Source organism: Netta rufina, assembly GCF_964035555.1.
Source record: "Netta rufina genome assembly, chromosome: 5".
In the NCBI taxonomy this organism is placed as follows: domain Eukaryota; kingdom Metazoa; phylum Chordata; class Aves; order Anseriformes; family Anatidae; genus Netta; species Netta rufina.
In genome coordinates, this window is record NC_140128.1 from 24,274,237 (window position 1) to 24,301,450 (window position 27,214).

The following is a 27,214-nucleotide window of genomic DNA, read 5'->3' on the forward strand; positions in this document are numbered from 1 at the left end:
CTTCACCTATGTGTCTGAACCTGCTTTAATGAAAGCAGTAGTAAAATTCCTGTTGATTTTCCAGAGAAGACTGAAGCCCTGGGGAATACTGGTAGCTCTTTATTAAGAGCTGTCTGCCAGATATAAAGCATGAGGATACTCCTTATCACCTCAGAAAGCAGGATGGCAAACCCAGCAGTCTAACCATCACCTCCATCATTCACTTTGATAAAACGCATCCTGCATGCCCCTGTGAATAATACTTCCCCAGTGCCAGAAAAGGGTTAAAATCTGGCCACAAATGGTGTCTTTGTGAGTTGGCCTGGAGTCAGAAAATTCAACATAAAACTGAAAGCAAACAAAGTCTTTAAAAAAATACTGGCATTAAGGTTCTGATTTTACCTCCATCCAAAAGATCTGACGTTGTAATCAGTTCATTGTAACCAGGCCTAAATATATCAAACAAAAGAACTGAAGTGATCAGAGCAACTGTCATTTCCCAGGAGCCACCTGCTAATTACCAGAATGTATCTAAAAATAAGTCAGAAAAAGGCACAATATTTTGAAAAGAAACCTTTATTGTTCATACAAAGCTGACTCTGTCACATATCATAAGGCATCATTAACAAGCTAAATATGACTTTGCTTAAATCAAACAATATTGCTTAATGAAAGTATCCAACATAGTTGTGATCAATTCTTTTCTTTGTTCTTTCCTGGATTAATATGTGTTTTTGTATCAGCTCATCTCTTTTAGACTGCTAGCTTAGCCAGCATGTTGCATGAATAACTTCCTTGCCAGGTAAATCCACCACAGGGACTAAAATCAGAGCTGGGGTCTTCCTGCCCAAGTATTTTTCAAGGTTTTCTTGCAGTCCTAAAGAGAAAGAAAACAATTCATGAATTCTCTTTGTCTTACTTTCTATTGTGTGTCATTTCTTAAAAGTGATTTCTGAGTATGTTTTTGAAACCTATCACGGAGTAGCAATTAACAAAATTGAAATGCAACTCTGAGTTTTCAATCTACACAGAAGGAAGAATCACTATCTCCTACCTGCCCGTCAAGTAATTTAAGATCAGCTTTACCTAAGGACATATTTCTGCAAAACTGTTAAAAGCATTTTGACCAGCTTTGAGGGAGTGGTCCACTGATGACAGACACAGCAAGCTGAAACTAGGTGCAGGCAGTGAAAATAACTAAAGGCCAGTGGTTTGCAAATAGTGGTACTGGGATGATAGGTGCATAGTTGTCTGTACGTGAATTTCTGACCTCAGGTCCCACCCTGCTGCAGCAGTCTACTAGAAGTTAAAATGGGCCATTTTTAAAACCATTATGAACATGATTTCTATTTGAAGTTGCTGGAAGCATGCCATGTTGCTGATACGATGAAGTTCAGGGATGGCAACATACATAGCAGCAGCTCTAGAACAAGAGAGGTTCAAACTCTGAAACATACAGGATGCAGCTACACAGAGCTTGGCCGGGACTGTTCTGTGGCAGAAATCACTAAATTCCAAGTCCATTAGGGGAACAGAATTGATACTGGAGACCATCTAATTAGGAGAATAATGGAAGAAAAGTAAAGAATGGAAATTAAAACTCTGCTTTAAGACATTTCTGGTCGTGCAGCAGTCCCAAAGGACATGCTAGGAATCCAGGCACACAGAGCTTTTAGAGAAGACTGCAGAAAACCTTCCAAATGACTCTGGAAAAGGCGGTTTCCTAATGGTAAGGCATGGTCCGCAAGGTTTTTTGGTTTTGTTAAGTTATTTCTGTCTGTAGCTTCTGTGATTACAGCAATTCTTTACAACACTAAACATTCTTGTCTAGAGAGGGTGTAAAGAGGGCAGAACTTGAAGACTGTCAAAGTTTTTTTTTTTTTTTTTTTTTTTTTTTTTTTTTTTTTTGCGTCACTGCCTGTGAAACTGTGAATAGGCAGTTCAGTCAAAGTGTTACCTCGTGTAAGGTAAAATAGGAATTTTGCCATTGTATTCACTGAAGCCAAAACTGTTCTCTCTTGTTACCTGGCAGCAGTATAATAAATTAAGGTAATAGTGGCAACACCACATGTGAAATACTGCAAAGACAATAGCAGCCTTCTGAAATTCTACTGTCTTTTTTGTATTAACATCACTGACGTTAGAGGTGAAAACAGATGGGGTGAGGCAAAGATCAACAGTCATCTCAAAGGCCAGAGGACTTCATGTTCAGTGTAAAAAGTGACTCAGTCTCTCTATCTCAGATATTCAGCAGTGCCTTGCTAATTAGGCAGCAGCTAACGGTCTCATTCGAAACTTAGTCCTCAGTAAGCTTTATAGCTATGCTGGCTCAGAAGGCATTCAGTGGAAGTGGGTAAAGGAAATTCACCTCAAAAATCACCGATTCCACCCTATTAAAACTTCATCTCCTCTTTTTCTTCAATTAATACCGTGAAAATGTAATTTTGGTCTTTAACTTTTTACAGCTTTAAAAGCTATGAAACAGGGCTAAAGGCTACAATAACAGAAAGAGGTATTGCTTTCACAGGGAGAATTTGAAAGTGTGGCTATCTGGAAATTTAACTCCATTCTTTTGCTTTTTGGGGCAGACAAAATAGCCTTAAATACTTACATTTGAACATGACCTTGTGGATTTGCTTAACAGTCAGAAAGAGACACGTTTCCAGCTTGTCTATAGCAAGTGTAAATTGCCACAGCAAAGCCTGAACGTATAACTATCTTTATACATTTGAAAATTGTAAGTAAATGTCTGCTCATGCAAATTTCCCCTGAAAGGAGGATATAGGGTCTTCCAAAAAAGTAAAATTATAGTCTCAGGTCCCCACAAAAGGCAGTGCACAATTAGTAAATCTGATAAATGCTGACACAATGCAAAATTTGATGGTTTTTACATTTTACCTGGTATAAATAATAAATAAAAATAAATCTTCCAATACTAATTGTACATTTTTAATCATATGACACAATCCTTTTTTTCTTTTTTTTTTTTCACTCCTGCATACTATGATTTCAGGTAAATAAGAACCTCAGTCAACAGTATGAGTGTTTTCTGGTGTGTGTAACTCCATGTTCAAAGACATCTTAGATTTCCAAAATTTCTTTGCTTTTTCTGACTTATGGAAATATTTCATTAGTTGCATGCCAAACTTGTAGAAGTTGAATGTAAAAGTGAATATATGTAAAGGACATAGGGTTACAATGAGTGTGTTTACCGGAGCTTTAACAGGAGCTATATAAGACTGATACCAGTCTTAGATTTACTTAATCTGCCTTGATACAGACTATTTACTTAAGAATAAAACAAAGCAGCTGATTAGCAAGCAGCAAACATGTGGTGTGTATTGTGCATGTTTTCATCTTCTGTGACTGCATTCTGTACTCCACGACATATTCCTAAAGCAGGTGATTTTCACCTTGTAGGATGGAGGTCCCCTACTTGCAACTGAACAGCACAAATTAATGGCACGGGCTCCATGACAAATTTCTTTCTGCACCACTACACATCTTTCCATTGACCTAGGCACAGCTGAGGTATACAGACATAACCAAAACCTAAACTGAACAAAAATTATTCAAACTTTCCCCCTCTTTCACTAAAAATTCTGGCATTGCTATCTGTTTCAGCCATTCCTCTTAAAGGACAACATACTGAGATCTACTATCTGATGATCTCACACTGACTTAGCAACCCTTACATACAGCATGGCATATAGCATCATAAGCTATTGCTTTTAAAGGTGATTTTCAGACTGAGTAGATAAAACAATGTCCTGAGAGCCTGCACAGTCATTGCAAATGATTGTTTTAACATCTAGGCTATCATTGTATGATTTGGGCCAGTATGAGGCCACAGAATCCACTTACACGTTTCCAGAACTAGGTTCCTATTACTGCTGACACTCCTGTTTCACTGGATATTTGCAGGTGAGGAATAATAAGATTACATTTAGCCTAGCATATAAAAAATCACTTTCATATTGTAACTACTATCTTTCTTCTACTTTTTAGCCAAAAGATATTGTTACATCACTAAGAGCAGGTTTTTAAATCCCTGAGCTAATAAAGCTCCATTGCTTCAGCTGTGCAGACCTGACATGCAGCATGTACTCTGAAAAGATGCGTCACAGGGGATCAGGTTCCTAACAGTTGACTAAGAGTTCCGGTCCCAAAAGATGTGCCCCTGGCGTGCAGAACACTTAACCCTTCGACCAGTACCAACATGACTATTCACAAATTATTGATGTCCCTAAATCCCTGGCAGATTGCAGACAGTTCTTGTCTCCCTTGAAGCCAAAGCATATGGTCACTAATGAGATGGATTAAAAAATACATATACACATCCAAGGCTTTGCCACACGAATGTAAAGCCACAGAAATGGAAGAAGGTGATTGAACTCGACTGAACGCTGTTAAATACATGATTAGCCTCTTGTTATGGATCATTTCCATTGATCTATATACAGTTTCACAGCATAGTTTAATTCAAGCTGTCTAGAACAAGCCTCTGCTTTAAATGGTCGGGCAGAGAAATGAAAAAGTGAAACACGAGGAACTGGAGTCCTCCTTCCCTTTCTTATGCATCCAGCTGACCGTCTCTCTGGCTACAACAATAGCAATGGAAGAAAATTTGCTTTTTAAAAAAATCTGTTTTTACTGTTCGTGAGGATTATATGCTACATAAATCAGTTCAGGATTTTCCCCATATTTTTACTTAAATAATATAAAATGTTGTAGCTGAATGTAAAATTTTAAAACAAAACCAGTACTTGATTTTCCTTGTCCAAAACTAAGACCTAGTCTAGTCAACAAAATTCCCCATTGGAATGCAAAAATGCATTACTTTGCAAAATAGCATTTTGTGCTGTTTTTTTTTTTTTTTTTTTTTTTTTTTTTTTTTTTTTTGTGTGTGTTTTTGTTTTTGTTTTTGTTTTTTTCCCTGTATGGTACCTTACAGTTTCCTTTAGTACTCTTGATGACATTGATGACATTGTTTTATGTTGGTCATGTTAGTCGGTTCCCTGTTAATGGACTACATTTTCAAAATTGCTCTGCCCACTGCAAAAACTGAGGCAACATTTTGTAAATGTTTGTGTTTCCATTTTGACAACTAAATTCATCAGCTTGATCTTCAAATGTACTAAGAGCCTATCAGTTCCAGGAAAAACTGACCAACGGTATGTTACTCCATGCTTTTATAAATGTCTTCCAAAATCACATAATTTGAAATATTTTTTCCCCAATGAACAAAAAAAGGGTATGAAAAAAAATAATAATTAAACTTATGAGGATGGAAATGGAACTTGCTTTGGAAGCCAACCACTCCTGATTATTTATCCTGGCTCTTGGTCCTTCTGGTTTTAAGTGAGTCCTTGCCTACTTATTTATACTACCTTGATCTTGATCTATTTATACTACATTGACCTTACTGTCAATAGCAGATAGGAAAAAGGTGAGCAATTGGCTTTTCCTAGTCCAAACCAGCGAGTCAGTGAAGGTGCCTGCACCCTGCACCGCTAGTGCAAAGTGGAGAGGGGTGGCTAGCCGCACACTACCAGCTCCAGAGGAACCCAACAGCTGCCTGTTCCCTTCCCCATCCCACCAGCCTCTCTGCTGTTCCTCTTGGATTAGATGGGAGCGTGTGGGAAGGAAAGGGGCTCACTCATCATCAGGGAGGATGTTAGCATTTACAGGAACCTTACTTTTCTAGAGCTGAGTCATGTGGCTGAGTAACTGCGGAATTTATTTTAGACTGTAGCCAATGCATTTTTTAGCATCTAAAAGAAAATTAGTAGACAAAAAGAGTTATTTTTAGTGCTAGTTTGATTGTGGATCTGTCAGCTTTGGCAATGCATCTCTTTTATCAAGCTGCCACGATACCTTGTTTTGTTTTCAAGGCAAAGTTTGATTAAAGACCGATTTCAGGAAAGATACTCACTGTGGGTGTTAATTAGTGCTTTCTGGACTCTGCAGGGTTTAGCTTATGATCTTTTTCACTTACTAAACCCTGTAATTCAAATTACATGACGATGGGAATGAACCAACCCCTTTCTATTCTTCTGAAGGCTTTTGTTTAACTCAGCCAGGAACAAATCTTTGTCCTCTTCTTCCCTAATACAGAATTCTATTTTCTGTCCCTTCCTAAACAAAATTAAAAATAATACTTCACGTCTAAAGAGAGTTTTCAAACTAATGAACTGTGCCACATCCTCAGAAAATATGGAGTAGATAAACTTTGTCATCAGTGGTGCCCGAGTATAGTATACATCTTAGGAAAAACAGGGAAATATTTATTTCCCTTCCTATTTCTCTTGTGAGCAGAGTACTCTTATTCCATAAGAGAAGGTCCCTGGCATTCCTCTCCCTTCTCTCAGACAATCCTTTAGCTTTTCTGCTGCTGTCATGTTAAGCAAAAGGCTAGCTACTAGCTCAGAAATCTTAGAAAAGTAGTTGTGCATACTAGTTAGCAGATTGAGGTGAGATCATAACATAATATGATTAAAACAAGGAACTGTGCAATTAAATATGTTCAATTAAAATGCCATTGAGTTACTATACAAAAATAAACTTAGAAAAAGTGCGGCCTAAACCAAAATCTGGTACAGAACCTGCAGAGAAGAATACTCAGCTACACTGGATATTTGAAACTAGACAAAACATGAAACCACATACAAAAGAGAATAAACTTGTGAAGGATTAGAGAAAATGACCTAAAATGATCCATAGCTGTTTTCCAGAAGACAGCCTGTAAAGGAGAAGAACTGAAGCTGTACAAGGTAAGATATTTAAGCTGAGTTCACGAATACTTAAATACCATCCTAAACAGCTCTCTCCCAAGGACACGCTGTCTCCTGAACTTCCTCCCATATTTCTAAACTTAAACTTAGCTTAGTTTGAAGGCTGGTATGAACTCTTCCTGAAGCTGTACAGTGTGACAGATGCACCATGCAAGCTAAGGATGTAAGCAAATCAGGCATCCATAATCACCAAATGCATTTTTATACCAATATTTATAACAATTGTAATTTCAATCTCAAATGCCTCCCCTAAAATAATTATGTGCCACATAAGTCTCTTCAGATATACAGACGTTACCTTCCAACGCACATGGTACCAATCAAATTAGATATGATATCATGCACATCAGTGGCACGACAGAAAGGAATGTGACTCTTCTAAAGATAAACAAATGTTGCTGAGCTCTTCTGCACATTAGTTATGGCTATTTCTCAGCAGAAAGAATTAAGATTTAGCTACCACAATAATTCTTTCAAGCTGCCGGCTATAGTTCAGAAAATAGCAGAGCATGAAAACTCATTGCTTTGTGTTTTCCAGCAGCCTGCTTTAAGCAGTGTCCTATATACAGGTTGAGAATCAGCCTATACAAGGTTATAAATGTGCACTTTTGTTTAAAATGTCATTACCCTTCTGCACTAAATAAAGAAACACTTAAATATGCCCTTCCAGTACTCACAGTGAGGTCTAAATATAATTTCAAAGAGAACGGAGGACTGAACTTTCTGAGTACAATCACCGGGGGAAGAACTTGCACTTTTTCTAAAACCATGACAGAGTGCAAAGATCACAAGCCTGTTTTCTCTGTGTGCTATCTTTCAACCCTGAAACAACCCAGTCTCTTTAAGGGGTGGATGGTTATTGAACTTGTATGCCAGATGTGTTCAAAGTCTCTGGGGAGGATGGGCTATAATGACACTAAGTGGAGATGAGTTATGAGTGGAGACATTATTACAAACATATAAAACAGTAAGGACCCATTTTTCAAGTAGCATCTGAGAATGCACTTCACAGTATGTGTAAGCACTTGTTTGCTCATATAGTAATCTGAATGTGCCTATGTGGACAGATAAAACTGCAGGAATCACTGGAGGCTCATGCACACATTTTTTTTTTTTTGTATGCAGAAACAGAGGAATGTGCACTTTTTTTTTTTTTTTTTCAGATTTATTGAAAACTTGGTGTGAAAATGATCAACTGCAACAGCACCTGTGCAGTAATTATGAAAGTTGCTTTTTCACCTCTTGGTCACATTACAGCTCCTGACTTTTGCCCCGCAGTCCAAGAGCACTGGATGGCACAGATTCGCAAGCTGTAGGACAGTTGGTAGCTGTGCCCTCCAGGTAAGGTTGGGAACGCTGTTGGGGCAGTGTGTGTGGGTAGCTCGGCTGTGCCTGCTGGTAATTCAAGAACTTTTATCTTCAGGGCCTGTCAATCTGGCACCTTTCACAAGTGTTAAATTCACTTAAGTATATTTTTTAAGAAGCTGTCATGAGACATACTGAAGCAAATATGTCCTTCAGTGGTTACACATGGACTCAGTTGTAACAATGTTTGTTAAGTGCTTTGACATCCCCAAATGATATGTTTGGTACAGCTTCCACATTTGTTCGTTTATTCGAGTCTGCTAAATAGTCTCTAAAAAACCAACGGGTTTAAGAAATATCTGATTGGACATGGTACATCTAAAATGCCTGACCATGAGAAGACACTTATTTAATGACTGGACATACATCTACTTTTGGGAGATATGGTAGAAAAGATTTCTAAAAAGGATTGCGGTAAATGTCTTTAGGTTGGGTACAGAGAAGATAACATGGTCCTCGCTTTATGTCAAATTATGCTGTGATCATTAAAAATACCACTGATGGAATAAGCATTTTCAGTTTCAAGGCCAGATTCTCAACTCTTGTAAACTGTAGCCATGCTAATTTACACCTGCTGAGGAGCTTGCACAGTAGATCACATATTTATATATAATATCACGTGCAAACTAATGAGGTTATTTCTAGATGTTTACTGTTGGAAAGAGCTCTGAAACTTTAAATCAATCTGCTGCACTAATGTAAACAACTTCTTGCAACAAAACTAGATAAAAGGGCACTGAACATGTTAAATACATTATTAGGTCGATGAAGATCATTCATATTGATCCAGGTCTGGCTTCACAGCACAGTTTAATCAAAGCTGCCTGGAAGAGGTAACAAAGAGTGGTCATGGCACTCACCGCCTTTCATCCTGAGGTCACTGATTTAATCCTAGAGTGGGTCTAGAAATGACTTAAAATTCATTATTGCTGCATCTGACAACTTATGTGAATTTGTATGGAGCAAGCTAAAAAGAAGGGTAGAGAAATATTTAGATTAGGAATAAAATCCAGCTGCTGTTCCAGCCAGGAAATTCTGCTGCTGGAGGTTGCTGTTGGCCTATCCAGCGGTTCACAGGCTCCTGATAGCCACACAGCTACTTCCCTTCGATCTGGCAGATTTACATTAATTGGATTTTTATCCCACGTGGCAGAGGCCCAAGATATCAGTACCCTGTTATTCCCTACAGTCAAGGAAAAAAACAAGAGAGATAAGTCTTTTGTTCCTCTTCATGGCCTCCAAAGATGACAAATAAATCTCACTGCTAGTGCTTCCTGTGTAATATGAGCTCCTGGTTTGTTACAGATTTGGGAACAGGAGACTGGGAGAGTCATTCAGCTGTGTCAACCGACTGTAACACGAAAGAAAAAGGTCTGAAATTTGGCCATGTAATGATGTGAGCTGCAAGTAATTTCTGCTGTAACTTGAAATTGTTAACAGCATAATTTATAAAATCCTTCGACAAGACTTATGCGTCATTTTATCTGGCACTGAATAAACACTAAATAACGAAAAGGTCTACCACGAAGAGTTTAGCACCACCACAGAAAATACAGAGCTTAAAAAGGAAAGTGTGGCAGGTAGGAATTTGGCAGGTAGGAAAAATGTGTCAAAATTACACGATTTGTTAGGAAAAGCCAACAACTGTTGCCAAACTCTGACCCACCACACTTCTTTTCTTCCTCTAGAGAGCACACCACAGCTACTAACGCTTACTAACAGCAATAAAACAATGGCCAAGAACTGAATCATCATTCTGCTGGCACTGCTTCTAGATTTCTGAAAGCTAAAATGGCACCACAGTAAAGCACTGCTGCCTGCACGTGTCCCACCTGCTCTGGTGTTGAACAACTTCACTGTTCAGAGGCATTTGCCATTCTTCCACCAACAGTAACCACGGGGGTTTATAACAAGGTGTCTGAAACTTACTTGTGAGCTTGATGCCAGAATAGCCTATCACAGATGTCAAGGGACTACACACCTGTCTTATGAGTGCTTGATAAACATTATCGTATATTTTATATAATTTATCACAGAAGGCTACAGTGAAATTATTACATAAATATATAATAAAAAACAAAGAATATTTAATCACCAAAATACATGCGTCTAAACACCCATTTTTAAAGACACTTTTAGGGAAGGGCTTTTGGAATTATACAAATTGCACTGCCTCATCTAACTCTTGTAAATTTTTTGATTTATAGAAACATGGACAAGAGGTAAAGTACACAGCATAGTCTCACAGGGAATGGAAAAGCTGCCCAGAGCTGGCCCACAGCTCAGGGGCTCCTTGTTCCAGTAGGTGGGCCAGCACCCACAGATGAAAAGCCCATCAGCAGCGCTGAGTAGGTCTCCTGTTTGCACACTGGCTCCTTTGAAAGGAATTTCTAGTTCTGGAGCTGTAAGCCACAACTCCACCAAAAACTATGTTAGTTTGAAGAGACACTGGGTTAATGATATTGCAAATTCTTGGAAGGAAAATGGATGTCATGCTTTAACCATGCTTAGGAAACATGAAGTGCGAGTGATGGAAGGATGACCTTTTATCTTTCCCACAGAAAGAAGGCTAACCTATAGGGCACAGGGAAACATACTTTTGATTTATCCTTGTGCTTGCCTTCTCTCTTAAAGATGTGATCTGTGGTATGAGATTTGGTTTTAACAATGTTGCTGTACTGCTAGAGGGAAATAAATTGTTCAAGAAGAGATGTCAGTTTTAAAGTACAGCAAAGATGCCCACACAGCCCTCTCCTTGGTCAACACTGATACTTTATGCCATGGGCCTTGTCAGGGGACATCATACCTTCTGCATAACAGGACACGGTCGTGAGAAGGACAGGTTATAGAAAGCCATTAAAACCCATTCACAGAGAGCCGGTATTCTCCTGGAATATCATCACTGTAGTGGTCTTATTCGTATTTTCTACATTACATTAGCAGACTGTGTTACACCATTGCCAAAAAGATCCATTAGTATCAGGCACATTTAATTTTTCTTTTGAAGTAAGTAAGCATATGTGGATAGAAAGGAAGGCAACAAAGCATGCTTGGCCTAGCTGAAATTTTGCCAGATCACCTTGTGGGGCAAATCACACACCTACAGCCTGCCACAGGAGCCCCTAGGATCATTAAAGCCCTAAAGAATCTGTTAAGACAAGAAGGTGGGATGTGAAAATACTAAAGGCTTTTTATTATTATTATGAATATCGAACAGGTTTCATTTCTGACTTACCAAGAGCAAGGAGGCAGAAGAAAGGAAAATTAACTGGATCTTACTATATATAGATATATATATATAGTCAGAACTTCATGCTAAATATGTTTGTGTCTTCCATAAGTGTTTCAGTTGGTGTTTTAGCAACTAATTTAGGCAGCTGCAGCACATTTAGATCTAATATAGTCAGATCTACAGTTACTGGTACCTCTCTTTTCTGTAAACAATAGAACAAAAGAAAAAAGTCGTAATCTATTTGCTTAAAATATGAACTTGGTTGTTTATTTCTCCAGAATTCTAGCTTTCTCTCAGAGGAAACTTGGATGTTTGTTCTATCCTTTGACCTTTTAGGTATTTTCTAATTACTGTCACATTCCTGCTCTGATTTGTTTGTAAATTATAAATCTGATTTTACCTTGATTTTTCTTAAACCACTTGCTACAGTCCTTCAGAGAAACCTACTCACAGTTTCATTCTTAAGGCCAACTGAAGATTTACAATATGCTAAACTGGGCAAAAATTCTGTAGTAATCAGCACAATATATTTTATACTCCATCATAATCATTTTTCTGGCTCCATGTCGATATAACTTTTTCTGCTTTTTACAATGGTTTACAACTTAAATAATTTAATACAACAGTTGTTATATTTTTATTGCAAGCTTATAAAACTTGTACCGTAAGTCTCCTCCATGCAATATATTAAACAAAAAAATGACAGAGAAGAAGGGGAACTGATGATTACTAAAACTGTAATTCAGTCTCGAAGTACTGAACGTGTCATAAAGCACTTCTGGTTCACTTGCATACAGTAGATCTTGTCAGAATTTCTCAAATGAGCTACCTCTTCATATTTAGTTCTTCTTACCTGTTATTTTAATGTTGATATAAGAAAAACAACAGTGATTTCACATTTCAGACAATGTATTGATGGTCCAGGACAGAGCATAAAGTACCCAGAGAAAAGGATGCCAGTCCCAGCTCTACCCCTGAGTTGCTGGAAGTCCTTGGGTTCTTTTGGCTCCAACATGTGTATCGAGCTGTACGTTACTGAATTTTGCAAGGGCTGCCAGTGGTGTAAAGACAGGCAGACATCTGCTAAGGTCTCAGGGAGGACCTTTGTGTATGTTTTTTGTGTCTCTGAGCAACTGCAGTTGTTGATGCTTCATAAAATCAATCCCTGAATTTCAGACTTTCACTTTTTTAGAATAGAAATAGTACTTAGCTGCCTTTGTATAATGCTTTGAGATCACCTGAGGAATAATTTCATCTGCCTCAGTGTATCTGAGTTTCTGTAAAAGACACCATTTCAATGCATCCCCCAATAAGACTTGTTTAAAGTGTATTTTGCAGTTTACAGACACACTTTACAAGCTTTTACAGACCAGGGGTTCTGTCCACATCTACAAAGTAGGTCACTGTATATCCATAAGAACATACAAGTCTGCTACATCTAGAACTCTTTTGCTGGTAATATATATTGAAATAATAACTATTGAAAAAAATATGTCAGAAGTAAATCTTGCTGACTTGAAAATTAAACATTTATTCCTATTTCTAGAGTGATCATTCATATTTTTGAAACTGAGGATAAAAACTACAATTAGATGTGGTACAGATTCTTTGTGATCTAGTGCAGTAAACCATTTCTGCACAAAATGCATCACAGAAAACCTCTTGCTGTGTTGAGAGCTGTACCTCTGTGCTCAGACTTTCAACAGAAAAGAAGGCATCCCGTGTTGAGGGATGTCTTATTGCTTTTATCTTACAGAAGTAAAATATTTCAATTTCTAAGGACAGGCTCGACAAAAATCTCAAGAAAATATTTCCAATGGGTTGGTGAAAATAAAATACATAATTAATTCCTCTAAATCACTTAACTGCATGGCCTTAATACTGCTAATACAAAGGCTGTTTTCTTTGCCTAAATCATTAAGATTTCTTAGTAAAAATAAGCTTGAAACTTCTAAGAGATCAACATATCCAACTGAAAAATAAACTTTGGTATTTGTCCAAAAGTCTGATAGAAGAGCAGACACATAAAAATTATTTTCTGAATTGTGTTGCTATGATTTCAGCCCCTACCTACATGGATCACTCGCTTTGTAGAGTGAAAGATCACAGATGCCTGCATGCTCTCCGAGGTATTTTTTTTCAATACTCAAATATGCCAAAATGAATAACAGTGATAAAAACAGAATTAGCACCTACATTAAGCAGTAAGACTTTATGTTTGTTTGTTTCCTTCCTTAAAATATACAAAAAACAAAACAAAACAAAACAAAACAAACAAACAAACAAAAACTTGGAAGACAATGTATGTTTATGTACCCAAGAACCTTCAATAAAAGTGCCTGGAGGACAATAACTCAGTTTATTTTGAAATACCTTTCTCCTCCTTATTACATATCTTAGGTAAGGTATTTAGCTTTGTATGTTTATAACTACAAATATAATTAAATCAAGCCATCTGTATTACATGATGGATTTCATGAAATACATTAAGCTTCCCCCACTCCAGAGATGGTTGCATGCTTGATCATTTGAATAAAATTCGATAACAGATCAAAAATGTGCTGCATGTAGTGTTATAATTTCTATTTATTGCCTATTAAACCTGAAATTTATCTGTCAGAATACTGCTCCCAACAGAATGATACAATCTGTGGTTTTGCTTCTGTAATCCTTTACACTCACAATTCCAGGACTAAAGTTGGATGTATAAGTAAGAAATAATTTTAGATGGTAGGAAAAACTAAGCTTTTCACAGTACAAGAAAACATCTCTGTAATTTTAATCACTACCTTCTCAATGCCAGCCAGATAAATCAAGATCACAAAATACCTAAAGAATGAGCTAGTTCCCATACAGAAATGTCTAAAAGTCATCCATTAGTATTGCCACTTTTCCATATAGCAGACAATGAAATCAATATGCTGTACTGGTTCGGTAAATTTGTCTCTTAACAAGTTAATAAAACAGTGATCTCCACATAGTCTTTCCACCCAACTTTCATAGAAAAAAAATGAGAATATTAAATGCACTAAGATAGGGAAGATCTGCTCCATTTGCTCTGCAATGATAATCTTTTACAAAAGAGGATTTTTATTATTAATTCTTCGCCTTCTGGGGATATTATAATTTCCTAGAATGTAAAAATGCCTTAAGCACAGCAATTTGCTGAGCTAGACTGAATTTCACGATGTTTCAAATGAGCTGATAAACAACTGCATAATTAGCAATTATTAGATCAAGACTGTACATTACAGATATACAAGTGAACCAGCCAATGGACAGACAAGTTGTCGATATTGCTTTTAAAACTTTGAGTCAGTGTTATTCTTTGACGTGCATCATAACTTTTCTTTTAAAGAATTATATACCACACTGCTTATTTATTTATTTATTTATTTATTTTGAAATGCAGATTATTCTATCAAATAAATCCTTGGGATCTTAATCATTGAACACATCCTTCTATGTGTGAATAATGAAGAATATACAGGCTGAATATATCTCAAGTGCTAAAAGTGATGAGAATGATTTTTTTTTTCAATTAAATAGTATAAGCATGCTAAACCCAAGACTTAGTGTATTACTTAAGCCTTCAATGCTGCAGCTCCTTAATAAAATACATTATTTTACCTTACAAAATAAAGAGTGCAATTACATATACTACAGAAAAAGTAAAGTCAGGACCTGGGCATTTGTTATTTATATATGTCATTTTTTGTCAAGCTGGTGGAGCGTAGTTCGGAAATGTGGCAGCTATATTGAAGAGAAAACACTAAGAGGCTGTTTGAAATGTATCACAGAATCACAGAATTTCTAGGTTGGAAGACACCTCAAGATCATCGAGTCCAACCTCTGACCTAACGCTAACAGTCCCCACTAAACCATATCCCTAAGCTCTACATCTAAACATCTTTTAAAGACTGCCAGGGATGGTGACTCCACCACTTCCCTGGGCAGCCTGTTCCGATGTCTAACAACCCTTTCGGTAAAGAAGTTCTTCCTAACATCCAACCTAAAACTCCCCTGGCGCAACTTGAGCCCATTCCCTTTCATCCTTTCACCAGGCACGTGGGAGAACAGACCAACCCCACCTCACTACAGCCTCCTTTAAGGTACCTGTAGAGAGCAATAAGGTCGCCCCTGAGCCTCCTCTTCTCCAGGCTGAACAAGCCCAGCTCCCTCAGCCGCTCCTCGTAGGACTTGTTCTCCAGGCCCCTCATCAGCTTCGTCACCCTTCTCTGGACTCGCTCAAGCACCTCGATGTCCTTCTGGTAGCGAGGGGCCCAAAACTGAACACAGTACTTGAGGTGCGGCCTCACCAGAGCCGAGTACAGGGGGACGATCACTTCCCTAGCCCTTCTGGCCACACCGTTTCTTATGCAAGCCAGGATGCTGTTGGCCTTCTTGGCCACCTGAGCACACTGCTAGCTCATATTCAGCCGACTATCAACCATCACTCCCAGGTCCTTCTCTGCCTGGCAGCTTTCCAACCACTCATCTCCCAGCCTGTAGCTCTGCTTGGGGTTATTGTGCCCCAGGTGCAGGACCCGGCACTTGGCCTTGTTGAACTTCATGCAGTTGACCTCAGCCCATCGGTGCAGCCTACCCAGATCCTCCTGCAGAGCCTTCCTACCCTCAAGCAGATCGACACACGCACCTAACTTGGTGTCATCTGCGAACTTACTGAGGGTGCACTCGATGCCCTCGTCCAGATCATCGATGAAGATATTAAAGAGGACCGGCCCCAGTACCGAGCCCTGGGGAATGCCACTCGTGACCAGCCTCCAACTGGATTCGACTCCATTCACCATGACTCTTTGGGCCTGGCTATCCAGCCAGATTTTAACCCAACGAAGCATGCGCCAGTCTAAGCCAAGAGCAGCCAGTTTATTGAGGACAATGCTGTGGGAAACGGTGTCAAAAGCCTTGCTGAAGTCAAGGTAGACCACATCCACAGCCTTTCCCTCATCCACTCAGGGCGAGTGAAGTTACTAGATGAGTTTTTCTCTGAGAGACATACAACAGTTAATTTGGCTGTTTTCTATAGTGACATGTTCAAGTTTCAGCACTGATCTACCAGAACTTACGTCCATTGAAATGAATGGCATAATAATTATATTATATATATATATACAATACGTTTAATTATTTTTAATTGATACATTCAGGATCCTACTTTACAAGAATTTATAGTGATTCACCAATATTAGTCATAAATCTTATGATTTTTAAAACATGAAAGTACTACCTGATAAACACTGATTTGCTCCAAGAACAGACTCTATTTTAAATTTAGGACGGAGTTATTTGCACAAAATTTAACAGTTTAAAAGCTAGACATCTAAAGAAAAACAGCTCTCTGTTTCAAAAGATTATTAATCCCATTGCATGCACTATAGGATGAAGGCTTCTTTGGAGGTGTCTGTCTCCCAACACAAAGAACTTAAGCCATTTGGTTAAACAGAACAGTTAACTTTTAGGCAGTTAGAAGAAATTAATCTTACCCTAAATGTCAAGGCAACTGTGAATTGCATCATTCCTAGTTATAATAGCAACACTGAATTTAAAATTGATGTCTGGTTAATTGAGATATTACTGCAGACAACTTCATTGCATAGTCCCTCGCATTAAATGATCACCTAATCCTTCCTATTATTCCTGAATTATTCCTGAATGGCTTTCCAGTCTCAAAACATTGGTTTCAAATGAAAATATAATAAATGTTCATAAAGGACAATAAAACTAAAATGTAACACTTGTAATAACAGAATGGTTTAGGCATGCTTTATTTAGAGTATACTGCCATCTGTTTGTCTAGTAAACTTTTCCTTGTCACTTCCATTGCTACAAAGAGTTTAATTTAAAAAATGTGCAGAATGCAGAAGTTTGCTATTCAGTGTTTCTAGCCTGAAAAAAGTTTTAAAGAAAATAGATCAGCTGCTTTAAAGCACCTATAATTAGAAAAGGAACTATACAAACTGGAAGCTTCTTACTCAGATCTGCTATTTTGTAGTCTGCTTTTCTGGTTATCTTTGTAACTGTGAGAGCATTTCAAAATCCTTACACAAGTGATTGGTCTTTACATTTATCATTGCTGCAGGGCTAAATTTAGACTTTTGTCCAAGCTTAGTTTTAAGTGTTGAAAACAAAGAAGCTTTTCTTTGACAGCTTAGTTAAAACAAAGGAAGCTATTTAAATCTGCCCAAGGACATGCACGTCAGTCGTAGTCTTAGTGGTGACACTTGGTGGGCAGTATGTAAATGAGGTAGTCAAATGCATCATATAAAAATTGTTGTGTATCAAGCACATCACATACGTACTGTTAGGTAAGCTAGATGAACATGCTTTTAGCCCTGGTGAGCCAGATTTAGGTAAGACTAATACACTGCTCTAGGTAATACAATTTTTAACTGAGGGCCACTAAGTACACCTTAATCTGATTTTTGAAAATAAGAGGTGGTACCTCAGTGAAACCTCTCCCTACCTTTACAGGCTGTCTGGCACAGAATCCTCACAAAGCACTGTTTACATATTTAAAACTGGATTGGGAATAGTTTTGTGTGGATTACAATTATCAGCATGGTTTAGAGAGCTCTCCTCTTTAACATACGCTGTCTTCTATAGGCATGGGACTCTATAGTGCTGATTTTAATACTGACCTTGTTAGTCTGTTTTAGGCAAACACTAATTAATACAAGAAATGCAAAAACAAAACAACAACAATCAAAGCCAAAACAGTTTGGAAGAGAATTAAAGGAAATAATTCTGACTCCATTCTAAGTCAAGAGAACACTGACAATTGGGAAAGTTTTCTGGTACTATACCAACTCCTAATCATAGCCATGATTACCTAAAAAAAGAGACTATACTGGCCGGTAGGATATAAAGAAATTAACCTCACATAGCCCGCTATAGTGGGGTTCCCCATGGCTCCATTTTAGGACCAGTCCTCTTCAATGTTTTCATAAATGATTTGGATGAAGGACTTGAAGATTTTTTGAACAAGTTTGCGGATGATACCAAATTGGGTGCAGCTGTTGACTCTGTTGAGGGTGGTGAGGCCTTTCACAGAGATCTTGACAAATTAGAGAACTGGGCAATCACCAACAATATGAAGCTTAACAAGAGCAAGTGCTGAATTCTGCACCTGGGATGGGGCAACCCTGGTTATATGTACAGACTGGGGGATGAGTAGCGGGAGAGCAGTCCTGCAGAGAGGGATCTGGGGGTTTTGCTCAACATCAAGCTGAATGTGAGCCAGCAGTGAGCCTTGGTGGCCTGGAGGGCCAACTGTAGCCTGGAGTGCATCAAGAATGGCATTGTTAGCTGGTAAAGGGAAGTGATTGTCCTGCTCTGCTCTGTGCTGCTGTGGCCTCACATTGAATGCTATGTGCAGTTTTGGCCATCACAGAATAAGAAAGATATAAAGTTGTTAGAGAGTGTCCAAAGGAGGGCAACAAAGGTGGTAAAGGGTCTAGGGGGGAAGACATATGAGGAGTGGCTAAAGTCACTTGCATTGTTCAGCCCAGAGCAGAGCAGGCTGAGGGGAGGCCTCACAGCGGCCTGCAGCTCTCTCATGAGGGGAACAGAGGGGCAGGTGCTGAGCTCTGCTCTCTGGGGACAGTGACAGGATCCGAGGGGATGGCATGGAGCTGGGACAGGGGAGGGTCAGGCTGGATATCTGGAAAATATTCTTCATTGAGAGGGTTGAAATGGCTCCCCAGGGAGGTGGTTACAGCACCGAGCCTGCCAGTGTTCAAGAAGCATTTGGACAATGCTCTCAGAAATATGGTTTGATTTTTTTGGGTGGTCCTTTGGAGACCCAGGAGTTGGACTTGATGTTCCTTGTGGGTCCCTCCCAACGCGGATATTCTGATTCTATGATTCTAGAAACAGCCAGCTGGCAGTCTTTGTTTTTATTTCTCATTTCATTCAAGACCAAATAATGATCAATTAGAAACAGGTATTTCAATCTCGACAGTTTTCTGTCACCTTTGAATCAATCAAATGTCTTCTATATAAAGTCAGCCATACAGAGCAGAGCAAAGCAAAGCTGACAGTAAGAAATAAGACTTAACTATATGCAGTACAATCACATTACTAAGTCTTGATAATGCTCCACTGGTTATGCTAGTATTACTATGAATTCTTAGGGCACAGCCTATATAATTCTAAAATTAGTCTAATATATGCAATGTTTACAAAGTCTGTTCTAAAGCATTATTCTCAAAAAATGCTTCATTTTTACTCTTTGATCTTTATCACAGCCACTAAAACCAAATTTAACAAGAAAGGCTTAATTCTCTCATACTAAGGCCAGAGTATATTCCTTTATTTATATCTACATGTAGGTTCATTTACTTACAAAGAATTGAAGTTCCAGTTATCCAGGTCAGAATCTACCACTTTGAGCAGTGCTTCACGCATATTTTGTAAGCCAAGCCTTTTTATTACTCAACAGTATGTCAGCTCAGTAGAATGAAATATTTTCTATAGCCAACACATTGTTAGAAAATAAACCAAACTACTGAATCCAAATTGTCAAAAGAAAAAGAAATATATGTCCAGTCTGGTCCATGGCACCACTCATTAAAAAAAAGTAATAGTAACTTCACCTTTGCAGGGCAAGTAGATGTGTTGTATTTCTGTATCATTTGCTTTAGAGTTTACTGTTCTATTTCTAATATTACTGAAGCATATTTTTAGAGGTGATAGAGGTGAAAGGGTACTGTGGCTTGGTGCAGACACAGTTCATTAATATTTTTAATTTCTTAAGTTTTAAAAAAGAGGGCAGCTTCTCAGGAAACTAACACTACCTAAAAATTGACATTATATATTAGATTTTGGTATTCTTAATTTTTCTTTTCAATTTTATGCCATGTTCAATGGAATTTCTAAACTTTCATCAACATCTCCTGTTTTATATCCTGCTCATTATTTCTCTCCAGACTAAAACCTCCTGTGAGGAATAACAAGTCGTTTTCTTTTTGGAACCATGTTAGTTAAGTCACGTACAAGTCAGAATTATCTGAAGGTGATGAGCAGATGAGACAGAAGGGAGGAATATAGTCCTCAAAAAAATAATTAATTCAAGAAAGCATTTGTCCTCCTGAGTGACTGTGTTTAAAGTAGTGTCAATATACTGTGTAAGAGATTCTTTTAGGATTGTATGACACTTCCCTGTATTGACTTTACTACTTACAGCTGTTCTATACATTACAAACATTAAGGGGGAAAAAAGAAAAACAAAGTGGCTCTTCTCTGGCTCTTCTAAAGAAATTGGTTACTGAGAAAAATTCCTTCCCATTGACTACTTTTTTTTTTTTTTTTTTCATTTTGCCACCAGTTCTCTTTCTTGTCTTCTATGTCTCAGTGAACTCTCATTTCCCACTACCACACTATTATTTAGGAGAAAAAAGCTCAGTTTAATTTTAAAGAAAAAGAAACAAATAAAATCAGAGCAGAGATGGTAAATAGCCACAGCCAGTAGCACAAGCTTAACTGTCAGGAGTAAACCATATTTTTCATCTAAACATTTAATTACTAATCCACAAACTATCACTAAGTTTTCTACTTGGTTAGCAAAATTAAAGTCTTATAAAACCATGCCAACCTTAAAAGCTATCAATAATTTTTAACAGAAAGCACACATGTTTCAAGTCCAAAACATACAAGTTTCAATAACTAATCCAATGATTATATTTTTCACTGAACTATAATTAACAGTGAAGTTTGTTATCAGTAGACAAAATACTACCTTATATAATGAGAATACAAAAGAACCAAACCCAAAAAATCTAGATATGTCAGAATAATGGTAATAAAAAACAAGCTTAATGCTGTTCAGAACAATCAGTACATACTTTTTTTCTATTATTTTTTTTTTCAGAGCAAAAGGAATTCAAAGAAAGGTTCAAAGGTCTGGTTAAGAAATAGAAGCCAACAGCACATTATGCAATTATGTTCCAAGTTTAATTAGAGATCCTGTGGCAACACAAACTGTATACAGAAAAAGAAAATAAAAGTAAAAAAAAAAAGAAAAAAGAAAAATAGATTTGAAAGACCTGAGTGTAAAAAAGGCATTATTTTCTCTAAAAGAGATTGTCTGACCTGAAGAAAATCCTGTCTCCATCAAAGTCAAAGGACATTTTACCACTGAATTAGGTGAATTCAGGCTTTCATAAACTATGTTAATTTACACCTGTTTACATCATCTCCTTTTTATGTCTTTAATCATTCTGGAATCTGCACTCCTGTGTAGAAGGAGAGTTGGCTGGAGAAAAAAATTGGCTAGAATTCAGGAGATTCAGAAGTTCAATTTCTGTCACAAAGTTACTGAGAAAACCTGAACAAGTCACTACCTCTTTTCTGTCTCCTTTTCTACAAAATACAGGTGATGATACTAAACTCCTTTCTGAGGAGCAAAAGAGAAAAACATGCTATAGCTAGGTGTATCTTTTTATTTACTAAAAACACTGCTTACTAAATTCCAACAAGACACACCCATGTGAAGGCACAAGAGGAAAAAAAAACAACTTGGAATTTTAGAACCTTTTGCTTAATGAGAATGTATAAGAAAGAAAAAGAAAAGTTGATTGTAGACTACCAATGTCTACAATGGTGTCACTTATTAAAAAGATTTCATCTGTAAACACATAACTATTAAGGAAATAGTTCAGGAATAAAAGTGGAAGTTCATCATATGATTAATATGCTTAATAAGAAACAGTCAGAATGGTGGAATTTTTATTTGCAGGTAATTCTTTGCTACAGCAGATTGTTCACTACCCTGGAAATGTCACTAATGACACATTTTATGAATTTTCAACAATATCTCCATGGATAGAACACTGAGCAAGATGACCATATTTCTGTAATTACTAATAGTTTGAACTTACTACAGTAGTAATTTTTTTTTATTATTTTTTTTTTTGCCCACATCCTACAAAATGGCTGTAAACTTTCATTTGGCCTTTCATTTTAGCTTCAATCTTTCAATAAAATCTGTGTGAAAGGTTCCCTGTGGCTACAAGTTCCATCCACTTAAGCAGAAGGTCATGATTATGCTTTTAGGGAAAACAAATGGCTTTAGTAAATTTTAGATGAATTCTGTTCCTTTCTTGTTCATTACTTGACTTTTTACAGGATTTATCTAACATAAAATCTGTGATCCATAAAGAAGTCAAGCAACAACAATCACAGTCAAACAGCTTTAAGTCAACCTAGTGAACTAGTCAACTCCAGTTCACAGCTACAGGATGAAGCTTGGGGGTTGATCAAGAAAGTTACCTCAAACACCAGATTAAAACACCCTTAGGAGCTTTAAGATCATGAAACAGATTAATGAAGCTGATGCAATTAATTCAAAACATGCGGAAATATTTGGCCTTTAGGAGGAGATAAAGATTCATATCTGGTCAAAGAACATTTATCAAATGAGCTAATATGGAATTGTCAGTTTGCAAACAGAAAAATACTAGTAAAAGGAACAACTATTGCTGCAGGAACACCAGTAATTGTTGTGCAAAATGTTGGCTAAGGATTACAGTGTATCTGCAAGCCTGCTTTTTAGTAAATGTGAACAATATGGATAAAGTTCCATAAGAACTTTAGAAAGAGCTCTAATATTGAATCCAATCATTTCAGATGCAGATTCCATCTATTTCCAGTCTTGCAATTTACCTTGAAATTATTTGAAAATCAAGCAGAGTTGTTTCATTCTGATATAATCTAGCCCTCGCAAGAAAAACTATGCAAGAAAAACATGAGATTCCTGTGGGGAAATGGACAGCAGAATAATAGAAAAGAAACAGTTTGTTGAGTACATGATCCACAAGTGTAGGGCTAAAAATTATTTTCTGTTATTTGATAAAGTGTCTCCAAAGTAGAATTCTGGAATAGTAGAAAATGAGTTTGGAGAATCCTGACCAGCAATTGCCACTGCCTATGTCTATTTCATGAACACAAAGAACACTTCAGATGCTAGACACTGTGAAGTAAGAAGAAGCCAAAATGAGTTTGCCAGGCTCCAATTATATGTAAATGTTTTGCTTGAAAACTGAATGACATATAACATCTTCAAGACAGATTTAATAATACTAGAAACTTAAAATAGCCTCTAAAATCAGAGTTTGAATTTCAGCTTAAGAGGAAATATCTGAAATTTCATAAAACTTCAGAATTAGTGTTAACAGCCTGCTTAGCCAAATGATGAACACATTAAAAATCCAGAAAACACAAAATAAACCCAGTTTATTTGTCCTTAGCAAGACAAAGGTAAAAAGAAAAGCATAATACTTATGTTAAATAAAACCATAAAGGGTCTACATTTAAACCTTAGTTAAAACAGTATGATGAGATGTAAAGAAGGCAGGCCATTTCTCTCTGATTATATCATTTTCTGTTTTTATGGTCTCTTATGTTGTCAGGATGCTATCAGAGCTACATGAATGATGCAGAAAAGTTTCACCAAAAATCAGCAACTGAAGCTATATTTTGGCAAATTTTTAAATGTATCTTACAATAACATGGAATTGTGAAATACGTTCACCTGATTCGTGTCAATGTGGAACAATGCTAGGGCCTCATAATGAAATGTGACCTTCTGTCTTACATACCCTTGTATAAATAACCACACGTCCAAGAGAAAGAGTGGTTAGTGTATATAGTTCTTGTATCTTGCAAAAGAATGGTCTAGCAGTTCGTGTTGATGAAGGGTTTGAAGGGTAAACCTTGAGACTCGGGTCTGGGAGATAAGAGAATAGGGGAGAGTTTTTTGAGATAACTGCTGACTATTGCACAAGGCACAACTTTCTGACATCTGGCCCAGAGACTACTAAATAAGGAGAGGGGAGAAGCTGAAGAACGACCAAAGGACAAAGCCCGGGAGGAAAACTACGAGCCTTCAGTACGAGCGACCCCCAGAGGGACCACTGGAGACTGATATGCATGCGTCCATGGGATGGTTCAGGTCCCAGGAAACTAATTATAATAACCCTGCCTTTTCCAAAAGTGGTGATGAATATGTATTAGCCTAGGAGCATAAAACCAGCCACCTGATGTAACACGTGTGCGTCTTGGTGGAGCAGAGACTCCTGGCACACCCAGCACTGTTTACCTCTATTCATTTAATAAATTGTAAACTTTGATTGTAACCCTATTTGGGACTTAGTCATTTATTACAGAATCAACATGAAAGGAGACTACCCTCTGCAGAACAAAGCCCACTAAACAAATTAAAATCAAGCTTTGGACTTTACCATGCAAGGCACTACAGTCATAATCACTGACTTGCATATTGCTTCAGAAGTTCTCCAGAAGAAACTTTAATTTTGCTAGGAATCATGATTCTGAGGCAAAGCTGTACTACTTCTCTCCTACAGCAAAGATACACTACTCTGGCTGCTTACCACATCTCTACTTTAGATGGAGTCCAACTGTCTCCATGTAGTGATCTCAATGGCAATGAAAGATGCATCAATTCACAAGACACATAAGTATTTCATTGTATCAAGGGCCTAAAAAAGGGATGTTTTCTCTTTGAATACTTCTTTTCCTCCTGCTAACAAAAAGCTGTTCTTTTAAAAATATTAACAACAATCAACAGGATGTGGTATGTTTAGGTTGGTGTGAGGACTGTGTGTGACCTATCAAGTTTCTTGTGTTTCTGTGCTACTATTTTTCTTCTGAAGTTGGGCTACAGAAACATATTAGTGGCTCCCAGTTTAATAAATAACACCCAGTAGAATCCATGCTGTGAATTTCTGTATGCATGGTTTCCTGCTACCAACCATATTTTCAGCATAGAACAACACATTTTTTAAAACTGAAGCTTTTACTTTATTATAATACTTGTATTCTGGTTTATGTCACATCTCCTTTTTCCAGATCAAGAGACTTTAGACTGCTGCCTCTTGATTCTTACATTGTTTTGTTGTAATTTGTTCACTGTGCCTGCCTTCAAGTTTCATTCTTTCAGCTGTTCTGAAATTATTTTGCAATTATGTTAATAACATAATTGCCATTATTTCCAATAGATTGGGATTTCATTTTACCTAAAAGACAAAACAACAGTAGCAAATGATGTTTGGTCTTCAGATTGACTTGATTTTCAGAGTTCACATTCTCACTATTTTCTGAAATTTGGGCTTGTTGTACGGGTCTTGGTGTGTGATATATCAGAATAAGGATCATTCTTTGGATGAACTAGAGACTGCAATCTCAGTAGAATCACTCTGGTTCAAAAGGCCTTGCCTCTAGTTCCATAGCTATTCCTGGCTGGTGTCTGATGCTCTTCCATCAATGCTTGGACAACTTTTATCTGTGTGTCAGAAAGATTAAGTTTTCCTACATTCTTCTTTCATGTGGCAGTTATTTGTAAGTCTTACTGTCTTCCAGAAAGTGTATTGTTTGCTTTTTTTCTCTTAAATGGCATAGTCGGAGGAACTGACTGGATATTTTTAAATTAAGATAACTATTTGAGATTTCCTAGCCAACTCAATGCTAAAAATATACTCTCTCTTATACCAAATATTCTTTAATATGACACCAGTGTACCCTGGAATGGGTAAAGTCTTTTTAGTATAATTATTGACTTTGAATGGGGATGCTTTATATGCTGAAAAGTTCTGGGATCCTTTTCAGCCTGTCTGTAGTATATTCGTAAAATGTGAAACATAAAGAACACAGGGAAAAATTGTAAAAGAACATTATAATCCGCTTAGAATAACTCCCACCTAACACCAAACACCAAAATGTTCCTTCCAATTAATACCCATCAAAGACAGTTTTTTTAAGCAGCATCATATGGTAAACTTAATGTAGAGCAAGCATTGTAGCACTAATCTCTGGAGCCAGGAAGTATTATCCAACAAGTTTCCTTTCAAAATGAAATCTTAATATGCTTAAAAATTGTGCAAAACTCCTACATAAAGTATTTCAAACAAGTTAAGCAAAAAATGACAAGCATTATTAAACAGCTGAGGGTTCCATAACTGAATTTTTAAAGGTTTTACACTATCATAATAGCCAAAAACAATCACACACACACACAAAAATATTTGAATTTAGAAGAACAGCAAACGTAGAAAGGCCTAATCTAAAGATAGAGATCCTGATTATTTATATAACTGTTATAATTTGAGTAACCCAAATAAAATAGTTGATTAAATCACAGCAGGTATGTTACGCTACATTTTATGAAAGAAGAGGATTCCAAGTGCATTCTATGTAGTTAATGCAAAGAAAAAATAGAGTAATCAGCTAAATTAGAACGTATTTATCTTTATGTATCTAATTGTAGAAAATGCCTTAGGCTGTGTTCAATTAGTCATACTCTTCATAAAAGTCTGGAAACGATAAGATCCCTTGACAATTCTAAAATTATGTAGTTATGCCCAATAGATGAGCAATCTCAAAACAGATTTGATCTCAAACCCCTTTCTGAAACAAGGCAAGCATTTCAATGAACTATTGTTCTTCAACATTTTCATTACCTAGTCTTATTATAGTGCTGCCTCTAAACAGCGCCTCATTTTGAGGGTTGCTGAGTATCTGTAATTTCAGCCAAGAACTTCAGGAAAAATAAAGCTCTGTAGTTTTACCATCTTGTGTGAAGTTACCAAGTCGCTTACTCCTGTGCCACAAAATAAATAAATAAATAAATAAATAAATTTGTATATCTCAAATAGATTTACATCTATAACACCAGCATATGGGTGATATCCTTAAGGGTAAAACAGGTGAGATACTGTTTATTCTTATGCCTAATTTCAACCCAATAGCCAGTATACTGAATTAACATGTACTAAACAGAATTAGAGAATAGATTTTGTAATAAAAAATG

The 27,214-nt window shown here is 37.1% G+C and overlaps 1 protein-coding gene across 1 annotated transcript in view; it reads right to left on the bottom strand.

Annotated features, from left to right (window-relative positions):
* Nucleotides 1-583: 583 nt before the first annotated feature.
* The window catches only part of DPH6 (diphthamine biosynthesis 6), a 205,549-nt gene continuing 178,918 nt past the window's right edge, over nucleotides 584-27,214 (bottom strand). The window contains exon 15 of the mRNA XM_084288587.1: nucleotides 584-856. Coding sequence (XP_084144713.1) covers nucleotides 741-856 — 116 coding nt within the window. The 3' untranslated portion in view covers nucleotides 584-740. The remainder of the gene's footprint in view (nucleotides 857-27,214) is intronic.